Source organism: Metopolophium dirhodum, chromosome 4 (assembly GCF_019925205.1).
Source record: "Metopolophium dirhodum isolate CAU chromosome 4, ASM1992520v1, whole genome shotgun sequence".
Classification (NCBI taxonomy): Eukaryota; Metazoa; Arthropoda; class Insecta; order Hemiptera; family Aphididae; genus Metopolophium; species Metopolophium dirhodum.
Genome location: NC_083563.1, coordinates 11,525,101 through 11,539,036, shown reverse-complemented (window position 1 = coordinate 11,539,036; position 13,936 = coordinate 11,525,101). Strand labels below are relative to the sequence as shown.

Genomic DNA, 13,936 nt, shown 5'->3' with positions numbered 1-13,936 from the left:
AGTATTGAATGGGCTTGTTTTAATATATTTATTCTTATACCTAATCTATTGTTTTGTAATCATTATGGACTCAAGAATATTCTTTTTTTTTGTATAACGTTATGTTTAAGTGTATTAGTTAATTGTTATAATTTGTAAGATTAATTATTATCATTCGGGTTGGAAGTGACATAGTATATTTATTAGTGAAATTGTTCCTATTTAATTGAATAGGAATTATTAACTGGAATTGTCATCGAAAGCGAAAGGAAATTAATTTATATAGTATCATTATGACGCATCTGAAGAAGTTATATTCGACTTATAACTTTCTTCATACAAGCTTCTTAATAAATACTTTAAAATATAATACATTTGAGGAAAAAACTCGAAAAAGTTATTTTTGCTCATTAGTCATTATATTACTATTATACATGTGTATTGGATTATACTTTCGATTGAATAATGGATATTTATTATGTTTTATGTAGATTTGTGTTTCTCAACCTTGGACAAACCTAGGCATCCTTGGGTATTTTCTAGAAATTCCGGGGCACCTTGCAATAATAAATTAAATTTTATACAGTTTTTGAGCTTCGTAAATAATAAACATATTACATTTCAACAATAAATTATAAAATATAAGGTAAAGCTAGATTTGAAACGCAAAACAATTGTTTTATATAGTTGTTCAGCCAAACACACTTTTATTAATTTAAAACAAATTAAATACTTTCAGCTCTAAATTTTCCATCGTCTAATCACATATAATCCTAGTTCATGGCCATGGCGGCATGGCATGGCTGTGAGAATCACTGAAGTAGATTAAAGACGACAATATTATGATAGTTCCTAAATTAAGTGGTTTAAGTAATAAAAACCATGAATTAACTGCAATGTAGTGATAAAATGACCCAAGTGCCAGATGCAATAGACATACATGTAACAGTATCAACAATACATTTAGAACATAGTGATAGTTTGAACAATGTTAGGTATTGAAAATGTAGACTGTTCATTTTCTAATAATACAGAGTACGTGCAGAGTACTATACAGAGCCGTGTAGGCCATAATTTTGTTTGCACATAATATGATCATATTTGCCTTACACGTAATCTACCTATTCTATGATTAAATTACAAATAACTATTTCTATATGCTTAATCAAAATTGATAGTTCACATTTTTAAGTATACCTTCTCATAAATATTAGTTTTATTGGCCGGTAAACATTTTTATGTAAAATAAAAAAATATTTATGTGAAATAAAAATTTTTTATTTTATGTTAGTCGATAAAAAAAAAATACTCTACTGTGGAAATTATAAAAAATGTGATATTTTAATTACAATAACATTTTTTGGAACATTTATATTATAAAAAAATTAATTAAATTTACTGAGGAAAATAATTGTCGAGGAACCTAGACCATAGCCACAATAAACTAACTCATAAAATTGGTATTATATTAATTATTACATTTTATCAAATCAAAATAAGATAATATTATATAATATTATCATGGACCATGGTACCTACTCATGAGTTGTGTTATGGACAAATTAATATTAAGTAAAACATTAAATTATCATAAGTTATGACTATTTGAAATCAAATACATAAAAAGCGGTAAGTGGGTGTTGCTCTACTGTACACAATATGTACAGTAGGTTACAATGCAATGGATGGTGTTTATTTGAATTCAATTATATAATATCATTGTATACGAATAACGATTCTGAGAGGAGACGGTTTGTCAGCCTAGGATATTTTATATTATATTTATTAATTATTAATACGGTAGCCGGTAAGTTGAATTAATATTATTTGTATATTATAATATTTCAATAATTGTATACTATAATATAATTGAGAAATTTCAAGCACCCACGAAAAAATATTTTTAAATTACAATGTTGATTAGGTCTATGTAATTTCGATTAAATTTTGAACTTAAGGGGATTCCATACCGTGATTTTCTGTTTTTGTCTAACACACGCGCGACATAGGATTTTTGACGGATTCTTTGCCAATCATATCAATTGATCTAATGAAGTGATGAGAATTCTGAAAACAGATTTTAATTCGTCGTCAAGTCTACTTGAAATCGATATTCCAAAATTTTGATTTTTTGATTTTAGCTTCTCCAAAAATTGAAATACAAAAATGTTTAAATACTCTTTTTCAATATGACGTTTTCTGGAATTTGGGGGATAATATAAAAAATGTGGGAAAGTCAATTTCAAGTAGACTTTACGGCGAATTCAAATCTGTTTTCAGAATTCTTATCGCTTCAATAGATCAATTGGAATGTTTGGCAAAAAACACGTCTAAAATACTATGTCACGCGTGTGTTAGACAAAAACAGAAAATCACGGTATCGAATCCCCTTAATATAGGTAACTATAAAAAAAAAAAACTGTGTTAATGTATTTTTAGACTTTATGGTTACGTAATTCACTGCTTACATGGAACTTTGTTTTAAATTTTTAATCCTCAGCTATAAAAGTTGAACATTTTATAATTGATTACTTACTAAATGCATCAAAATGAACTTTGAATGATTATAAAAAAAACCTGCATATGTACTTTTAATATTTTTCAACTGCCGTACAATATATCATGAGCCCTGTATTAAATTTTCAAGTTTTTTGACCAAACAAAAAGAATTTTATTGACATTTAAAGAAAAAAAACTAAAAAAAGGTGGGCAAGTGGATGTCGCTCTGCTGTACTGTAGGTTACAAGTGGGTCACTGTATAATGGATGGTATTAAATTTGAATTCAATGATATATCATTGTATAAGAAAAACGATTCTGAGTGGAGACGATATGTCAGTCTAGGTATTATACACTTATCTATGGTATTAAAAAAAAAATTGACCTATAATAAATTCCAAATTAATCATATCACAATATCCATTAGGTACATATAACGCGTTATACATCAACAACAAACCGTGATACTATCATCATAATATATCGATGAAAATATTACAAATTAGAAGTTTCAAGTGCCCACGAATAATATTATACAATCACAACAAAATAACTAAAATAGTTATTCTAGGTTTTTATGTAATTTCGTCCAAATTTGAACTTAAAATGACTATACAAATAAACTGTGCTTGTGTATTTTTTAGATTTTTTGGTAACCGAATTATCTATTTACATGGAATCTTGTTTTAAATTTTCAATCCTTAGCTATAAAAACTGAACATTTTATAATTTATTAATTACAATGGTTGATAATTTTCGAGATTTTGATAAATTCTGTCCAAATTTGATCTTTAAATGCTTATAAAAAAAAACTGTGCCTATGTATTTTCAATATTTTTCAACTGCTATTGTAAAAATATATCAGGAGTCTTGTATTAAATTTTTACACTTTTTGGCCCAACAGATAAAACTATATTGATATTTATAGAAAAAAAAACTAAAAAAATTGAAAACTGAAAATGCCCGTAAACAGCTCAAAAAGTGTCAAAATATTTTCAAAATTGTATGGTGTATAGGAAATGCTAATATAAACATTCAGTGAAATTTTCATGTATCTACAGTTATTCGTTTTTGAATTACAAGAAAATAAGGAAATCGGTACATGAGAAATCGAGTGAATATCTAATGTTGTAAAAATATGAATTTAAAACGCTCATAAAAATTTAATTTGACTTTTTTGTAGAAATTTTTTTTTTGATAAAGTTAGACAAACTTATGAGGAATCTTGTATTAGATTTTAAAATCTTAGATTTAAAAAGAAAATTTTTTATGAATTTCTAACTCAAAATAATTTGCAAATTTTCGTGATTTTTCCGTATTTTTTCAAGATTTGAACTTTAAACGTGTATAAAAAAAAACTGTGACTAAGGATTTTTAATTTTTTTCATCTGCCTTTGAAACAATAACCTAGGAGCCTTCTATTAAATTTTCAAGCTTTTTTACCCAACAAATAAAATTTTATTGATATTTATAGAAAAAAAATTTAAAAAAACTGAAAACTGACAATGTCCGTAAACAGTTCAAAAAAAGTCAAATTATTTTCAAAATTGTATTGTGTATAGAAAATGCAAATATAAACAACCAGTGAAAATTTCATGTATCTACGGTCATTTGTTTTAGAGTTACACCAATAACCAAAATCGATTTTGTTAAAAATCGATTTTGCGTAAAAATTCCCGTTTTTCCTTAATTTTTCTTTTGTTTTTCACATCGCTTTTGAAAACTACTGGGAAATTAAAATTTTGACCTCCCCAATGCACCAACGATATTCACTTTCCCATCGAACAAGATACTGAAGTCGAAAATCGAAGCATTATTTCGACTACTTATCGTGTACAGACACAAAAATAAAAAAAAAAATAAAAAAAAAAATAAAAAAAAAAACACACATCATTGTAAAATCAATACATTCATCGTTTCACTCAGAATCTAAAATTGAAAAATGAAAATGTCAAAAAACAGCTCAAAACGAAATATTTTGAAAATTTTATCAATTATAGGAAATTATAAAATAAACATGTGGTGTAATTTCAAATATCTATGGATATTAATATGGTATATTAGTTTTTGAATAACAACAAAATAATAAAATCATTGTGTGAGAATTTGTTAATTTATTGGTGAATTTCTAATGCATAACTTAAAACGCTCGTAACAATTTAACTTGACTTTCCTGTAAAGTATTTTTTATGTTAAATTTAGAAAAACTTAAAAGAAAACTTGTATTATATTTTCAAAACTTTAGTATAAACAAAAAAAATTTTATGGTAATAAATAATTTCAAATAATTTGCTAATTTTTGCGGTTTTAATGAATTTTGTCAACATTTCAACTTCAGATGCTCATAAAAATTATTGTGGATTCACGCTCAATTTTTTTTTTAATTTGCACTAACTACGACGTATGAAGAACGTTCAAGTTTTTTTTCCGAGTGTAAAATATCTTATCGACAATAATTTAAATATACTAATAAAACTCGAAATTTTTTCATTATAGGAATGATTAAATTATACTATTTATTAAATGCTGATTGTTCTCTTTAATAATAATAATATATGACTTGATAGTTTTTGCGAAAGACCAAATACCATTATTCATAAATAATAAAAGTTCAATGAAGTGTATACTATAAGATAAGAACCTAACCTATTAAATACCGGAATTTAGACACACAGAATGTCCAGTGTAAGTTTCTAAGACATTAAAGTTCTATGTTTGTATTTCAATAATAATGTATTTTCTATATATTTTAAAAATATATTTAGTTGATCGAATTCACAAGAAAGGATTCTTTTAAAAGCAGAAAAATTATGGTTAAAATCAACTTAGAATTTTCTACTACAAAAATACTCATAGTTAAATTTATTATTATTTATTATGATTATAATTCATGTTTAGCTAACAAGTTATTACAGTTTTTTTTAAAATTTAATGTCTGTTACTTAAATATTTAAAACATTATAGCTAAACTAAAATAATTAAATTGATTGTATAGGAACAATATATTTTTTTTAATCATATACTTAACAATGCATTTAACTACATTAGATGCATACAGTTGTACTTGATTTATAGAAAATAAAAATGAAAAGTAATGCTAGTGCCATACCTACTTGTATGACATTGTATACAAGGAAAAACAGGAATTTTTAGCAAAATCGATCTTGTCATTTTCTATACACGATAAAATTAACAAAATATTTTGATTTATTTTGAACTGTTTAGGAACATTTTCAGTTTCCAATTTTATCAGTCTTTTTTTCTATGAATGTAAATAAAACTTTATTTGTTGGTTAAAAAGCTTGAAAATTAAATACAAAGCTCCTACTATATTGTTACAATGACTTTTAAAAAATATTAAAAATCCTTGGTCACAGTTTTTTTTTATAAGCATTTCAATTTCAAATCTTGACAACATACAGAAAAATTACGAAAATTAGTAAATTATTTTGATTTGAGAATTCATACATTTTTTTTTTTAATCTAAGATTCAAAAATGTAATACAAGATTATTTATAAGTTTGTCTACCTTTATCAAAAAAAAAAAAATGTCTACAATCAATTTTTTTTTATAAGCTTTTAAAGTTCAAATTTTGACAAAATGTATCAAATTTTAAATTTAATAATTATTTTGTAGTTAAAAACTTATAAAATATTCAACTTTTATAGCTGAGAATTTAAAATTTAAAACAAAGTAAATAGGTAATATATCAATTATTAGGTACTTTATACACGATAATATCATCAAATATACTTAGTAATATCATAGGCTGACTGACCGTTTTCGCTCAGAATCGTTTTTCTTATACAATGATATTATATCATTGAATTCAAATTTAACACCATCCATTACAGTGACACACTTATAACATACTGTGCAGCAGAGTGACATCCACTTACCCACTTTTTAATATTTCTCTTTTAAAATTACATTTTTTGTTACTTATTTGGTCATTGATCATTATATTTAATGACAATTTGTTAAATTATACTTACTACATTATTCGACCATCTTAATATTTTTTGTAGAATTAAATCTTTTGTATAATGTGGTGATTATTTAAAATTTAATTTTGTGTATAATGATTTACTGGTATATCATTAAAATTGTTTTAATTATTTATACCAACAACAAACAAAAATTATTCACAAAAAAATTAAATTTAAATAAGTTTAATCAAAATATTTAACTTATTGAGATATTTTTTATACTTACATATTAACTTCATTGTAATCTGCTACTCATCAATATTTACATTATATGTATATATTATGTTAAGACTTAAGACTCTCATGGTAGTATCAAATATCGTAAATAGTTGGTGATTAAATTAAAATCATTTATACGTTTAGTAAAAATAGAATAAATTATAAGTATTCAAAAATGTGTCTTGCCTCAATTAAAAGAAAAAATGGCGATTTATTCTTGTTAAACTCTATATTTAAAAATGTTATAAACCAATGTATAGAATTTCTTTTCAAAAAGGTTAGTAAAAAAAAATTAACAAAATTTAACTGAATTATGAATATTGTATGAATTACTCTTTTTAAAGAAAATAACACTGTAATTTAAAATAAATTATTCACAATCGAAACCGATTTGTGTACGTATATATCTTAAGAACTAAAACACAAATTATTATAAATATAAAATATTATTTTTAAATTTGCATTCCATCAGATAGAAGAAATTAGACCATAATAATATTCAATGCATCTTTATTAAATGAAAAAAAAAATACTAAAAAACCTCATTAAAAAGGGATTTTTTTTCAATCAGTTTTCAGTTTTTATTGATGTATTAATTATCATTATAATTAAAATTTAAAAAGTTAATCTTATTTAATTCTTTCATATTTTAGTTTTACTATAATTTAATTTTCAAAAATCAGTTATTTTATTAGACTACCTAATATATTTTGACATTTAACAAAAAAAAATTTATTTAACTATTTATATTTTATATTACATACATTTTTGAAATTGTTTTCATTGCATTTGGATATTACCGGAATATTTGGGGTTGAGAGAGTATTATATTAAATTTAAATGCGTTAATAAACAAATAAATATATACACATATATTATGATTTGTGAAACATGGTATGAGTGAATGACATAGGTAACAATGAAACATACACAATACACATACTTTATTAAATGCTCGTTATTGTTTGAGGGAAATTATTTATAAAATAATACATGTTACAGTCGATTAATATATAAAGAATATTAAATTCCTAGAAAATTATTTAAATATTAAAACTGACTGTTATATTCTATAATTTAAAATCATATTAAACAGGTTATTTTAGTTACCTACTAGATTAATATGACGTAAATACTGTGAAATGTTTTGATAGAGTTAAAATAAACACATGTTATGATAAATGTAAATATTCACAAGGACATAGTGGTTACAGACGTTTTAATTATTTATAGTTATATTTTTAATGTTCACAATTTTGCTGTAAATGTTATTTAGTTTTCAAAGATTTTTGCTCGGCGAAATGTTAAGATCCCAGTATCTCACTAATAAGGACACAGAATTATGTCTATTTTCATTTATTATACTCAATAAACAATTTTTTTGGAGAAGATACACAAAATAACTACCTTGTAGTTTGTTAACACGAATAACATACATTTAAACATGAGATTAGCGCGCTATGATTTATAATATTAAGACTATAAAGAAGTTAAAATCCAAAAACTATAGTGTACCTATATCTATTTCTTCATCGATTCGTTCGCATGGGTATTAATAATATAAGATTTTCAGTTTTTAACCCTGATTATCTATACCAAACGTATACCATTCAAATGTATATTTTTTACTATAGTACGATTGTGTACGGATGTACGGTACTTAAGTTGTTACTTTTTTTTACGACACGATTCCACAGTCCATACGTTAAATTTATTTTATTTTTGTCCAATGATGCCGAATTTTATGAAATTTATAAAAACTGATTATCAAAATAAAATGAATCTATGGAACAATAAGCAGTCCAAAGAACTTCCATAAAACGTACAATAGCTTTTATTAATGGAGATTCAATTAAATATTCAATTAAAATTATAAATACCTATACAATTCACAAACATATTTTGATGTTTTAATTTTCAATTGGTTATAAATTATAATAATATCTTTTAGAAAATGTTTATTTAAAATGGAACAATACTTGACTAATGACTATTATGGCACTGATTATTGAGTACAAATAATTAATTTATCCCCTTAAAATACGGATGATTTTTTTTTAAGCTTACCAATAACATTTCATTTGATTGTGTTATTTTAAAAATTGTATAATTATAAATTTAACAACGTTGGAGCCTATTAAGTATACGACCGTGTCGTATTTAATGGGTCCATTGTTATTTGACAATTAATATACGTTATAGTGTTTCCAAAAAGGTGGTACACGTAGCCATGAATTCTACCATTTGCTTTTTTTTTTTAGTTTTAAGCTTTTCTGACGACATTTTTAATATTTCAGAAATAAATATAATCTATAATTTAATAATAAAAGTAGTTATTAAATATAAAGTTTAGTATAATAAATATATTTCTACAAATATGTAGGATACGGTCACATAAAACCCATACATTATTTTATATTTGTATATATTTTTTATACTCATTCGTATGGGTACTTTAACGAAAAGATTTTGTTTGATAGTCTATAATATTTTAGACTGACTTAGGCCATACTTCATATTTTTTTTGTAAAATTCACTAAGTATCATTATTAAGTGACTGAAATTATTACTACATAAATCATATGTATCAAAAATGTAGTTATTTATTTACAAATAAATGTATTGATAATGATTTTTTAAATATTTACCTAGCAAATACCATTCACCGTTCGTTGTAAAGTCCGATAGATCGCCGCCATCTGATTTGAGCACTAAATCAATCTGAAAATATAATTTTTAAACATAAACTAATTCACTCACCAAAAAAATGACATATACATATTATTTAATAAAATAAAACAAAATATACCTAAATATTACCGATCTTATTGGTTTATATTTTCATATTTTCATTTGGTACATTATTCAACACAGTATACTACTTTACTATTTTTTTTTTCAACTTCTAATACCTAACAAAAAATATCCTGTAAGTACGATTTAAAAGAAATTCAATGGGATGTCAATTTTAAAGGAAATAATTGAATATTTGTACCTATGTGAACTGATTTTTTTTGAATGAAAATGAATAAATTAAAATTGATTTTCTTATGAATTCAAAACGTTACAATATTGATATTTTATTATTTAACAAACACGTACCTTTAGAGTATTTATATTTGAAACACATGTAAATATAAATAAATATATAATAATAATAATAATATATATTATATTAGTTGTTTTAAGTTGTAAAAATTATCATTCTGTAATATTTGTCAGTACCTAGATGATTATAATCTATTCATTAATTTCGGATGGTTTTGAACGTAATTATAATTTTAAAAAAGGTACATTCAACGAAAGCATAAAAAATGAAAAGTATAATATGCAACATGAAAGTGTAATAAAAATGCAAATTCATTGATAACAAAAGAAATAAAAAAAGAGATTTTTAACAAGTTATAAAGACCTTTTTCCCATATAAGCTCAAAAAGCGATTTTAATTAATGAAAACAATTGTACTTTTTTGTTTAAGATTTTTACTATATTTTTTATACAATTAAACTTGAAATAAACATTATTGACCATTATAAGTAGGTTATGTAACAAAAACATTTAATGCAGAACAATAATAGATAACATAAAAATCCGAGAAAAAATTAATTTAAATAATAATATTATTGAATATTAAATATTTACAGATACCTATACATATTGGTAATACAAAATTGCATATAAGAAAATGAATGAGTTTACCTGAAAACCGTTGTATGTCCAACTACCAAACTTCATAAGGCAATTTTGGTCATCAAATGGGAACCATGTGATGTCGATCTTACACGTACTTTTGAAAATACCAGGTGGCACGTACAGGCATGTACCATTGTGCCTCACTACCACATTGGTTTGATAAGTACCATCAAATTTTTCGTCGGCACTGTAAGCATTAAGAAAAAAACACGATACATTTTAGTTAATCTCTGGTCACTAAAAATAAGGATAACGAATACATTGTTAATAATCATGATCGACTAAATATTAACTAAATATCGAAGTCTATGACGTAACTGATTTGATTGTTTTTCCATTGGAATAGTGAAAATGCAGTAATAAGAAATACTTTATAACGGATGGAATAAAATAGGTAGGTAGGTTAGCAACATATTGGTTTTCAAATAAATGGTTAAATACAAAAAATTAGTGATTAAAACATAACACTAATTAATAATAAAATATAACTATGAGATAATGACTCATTAAATATTTCTCCAACTGTCTATATGTAGATTCGGGACAAGCGAGTATTTTTGCTAATTAAATTTATTTTAGTGGTGAACAAAGGATATAAATAATTATAGTACTATTGATTTATGTTGTGAACTATAAATAAATATATACAACTGTAAGGTACACGAATTTAATAAACATTGTCGCATTAGTAACTATAAAATATATTATATATAATTCAACTCGTATAGAAAGCCTATATCAAATTTCACACATACCTAACCGTAAATATGTTTTTCTAACTACATTAAAATATTGTAATATAACCTTTAAATGTTTTTTGATGTTAATATTATAACATTTTATAAGTAATTTGAATTTATCTATTATAATTTATACCTATAATGCCATAGATGAAAACCGTAGATGTAAACAACCATAGGGTACGAACATGTTCCTATTTATTCCTTACATAATTTTCATATTACTTTTGTACTTTTGTAACGATATAAATAATAAATATTATATATAATAATGTAATCTCGTATTTTCAATAGGTAATTACAGATGTAATTTCTAAAAATCATTAAATAAATTATGAAACATTTTTCAAAGTGATTTAAGAGTTCGTATAATTTAAAAAATAGTGTAAGATATTTTAATCTGTTATGATATATTTTTTTTTATTTTATATCCAAATGTACCAAATGTATCGTACGAAATGTAAAAATAGCGTGTATAATATTTTCAATAATTGTGCTGAATTTCAGAAAAAAAAAAACCGAAAAAACACGATACTTGTGCAAAAAACGTGTTTATATTCTGTATTTAAAGTTTTAAACATCTTAACAGATTGAAAAGAATACGACCAAATTCAAATTATTTATCATTGGCTGAAATTGAATCAAAATGTCGGATTATGTACATATTTTGTATCCACTTTTTATTTTGCTAATTAATTTCCGTTTATAAAATAGGTATGTGAATTGTATAATATAATCAACATACCTAGGCCTAAATACAATTTCAGTGATGAAAATTAATACCTTCTACAATACCTGTCGGCCATTACCATCATTAGACTTGGTAAACACTAGCAAACTAAACGTGATTTTTCATAGTGTCATAATTTTCAATCTTAAAGATACACATGTAATTATTGTGACTATAAAACCACATCGTGGACCGTGGTATGCATGAAGATAACCATCTCATTAGTCGTTAGTAAAATATTTACAGACCAACAGTGACCCATTAAAAGTACCCACTCGTTTATTCGAAATTATGTATCTAGTTATAAAATATGACCCAACTATAAATCATTACTCTCTAAACAAAGATCAATCAATTTGAAGACTCTGTCTATATAGGTCCTAGGAGTTGTCAAATGCATTATATCGTCGTCAATCCACTCATCTTTGAAATGCTTTTATCTCTGAATTTATTATTTTCACCCTTGTTTTAAATTTAGTTGTACTTTTACTAAAGTTACAGGCTTAAACTCATTTTCTGTTTACTGTAAATGGTTTCCTTTTTAAATGTATTATATACTTACTAGTAATATTAATTTGGTAATGGTACAATACGCGAAGCTACAAATACATTTTTAGTGAAATAAAACTACCTACAATTTGCATGGTAAAATGTGACACAACTAAATGAAACAACTATGGTATAAAATATTTAAATTTACATCTAAAGTAATTTTAGAAGTTGTAAAATATATATTTCTGTTTTAGGTGAAACAATGATGATTTTATTTTCGTAAGACTCTTTTGCGAATTTTAAAAATTAAATTAATTCAACTTAGGCATACATTCACAGAACTGTAACCACTCAGAATTTATATTGATCCGGAAACAAGAGATCATTCGCAAAATAGAGAAAACAGCGGATATAACTGTTAATTTTAGATATAAAATTCATATTTATTTTTAAAAATAGCACTTATCCTCTACTAGATTGATAATTGAAGGAATAATAGTGGAGATCCAGCCACCAAAACGTAACTGTTTTCGACAACTTCTTGGCAAACTACTTTGGAATGAAACTTTTTGTCGTTAGAAAAATGAGATATAAATTACTTTGATGACTTCTAAACTTGCTTAGAATTAAATTTTAAGGCGAGCTCTTAATGTTTTTATACTTATAATTTAAACTTTGAATACAATTTGGTCTAATATTGTCCACATAATTTAATATTATGTAGTTGGGCGATACAAACTGTAGGCTAGAAATGTATTTGTATAATTGTATATAGAACATTTACTGAACGGTTACCAATTTTCTCAATCAGATATTAATCTGACACGACAATGAAAAAATTGTAAATATTTTTTATTTTTATTTTTACGCATATATTGTCTAACCTAATCTAAGATTATTTTTCATACAGCAAATAAATTATTAAGAAGTTTTAGAACTGTAAAAAATATATTTACACAAAAATGTAATTTTATAATGATTTTAGTTATTAATAAGTAATAACTCTATACTGTAAATAAATAAATATAATACAATAGCATGAACCAATATAGAGTTTACCACAGGGGGAAAAAACCTTCTCTGACTTTTGAATGGAAAAAGTACACTTTATTAATAACTTAATCTAACGAATTGACTTCATACTAAACTGCTTTTTCAGAGATGAATAAAAATAAAATATAGATCAATTTAACTATTATAGAATAATTTTAATTGATTAAATTATAACGTTTGGAATATTTAAATGAAGGAACTGGTTTAAAAAAAATAGTTAAGAAAATAAAATTATATTGAATATTGCAATAAGTACCTAAATGCGATTGTTCTTAGTTATAGCCTATAAGTATTCAAAGTATTTAATTCTCCTGTAAATTGTTTTGTGAACAAAAGCCGCATCATTAAGTAACGTCTCGAGGACAATGTAAGTAAATTACAGCACTTAGCTACATTCTCTATATTGATTTTCCTTAAATACTTATCTCAAATGTCATCATCCTTAGAAAGTTCCTTATATAGTAGTTGTTTTTTATCTTATCACATTAATCATTTACCCAATGGCAATACAAATTTATAAGCATAGTTATTATTAATATACA

At 24.2% G+C, this 13,936-nt stretch overlaps 1 protein-coding gene across 4 annotated transcripts in view; it reads right to left on the bottom strand.

Moving 5' to 3' along the window:
* Nucleotides 1–13,936, bottom strand: part of LOC132943936 (acetylcholine receptor subunit alpha-type acr-16-like) — a 228,613-nt gene that overhangs the window by 26,314 nt on the left and 188,363 nt on the right. For all 4 annotated transcript variants that reach the window (XM_061013110.1, XM_061013109.1, XM_061013111.1 and 1 more), the window contains exons 5-6: nt 10,386–10,566; nt 9,335–9,407 (exon numbers count right to left, since the gene is read on the bottom strand). In XM_061013110.1, coding sequence (XP_060869093.1) covers nt 9,335–9,407; nt 10,386–10,566 — 254 coding nt within the window. The remainder of the gene's footprint in view (nt 1–9,334; nt 9,408–10,385; nt 10,567–13,936) is intronic.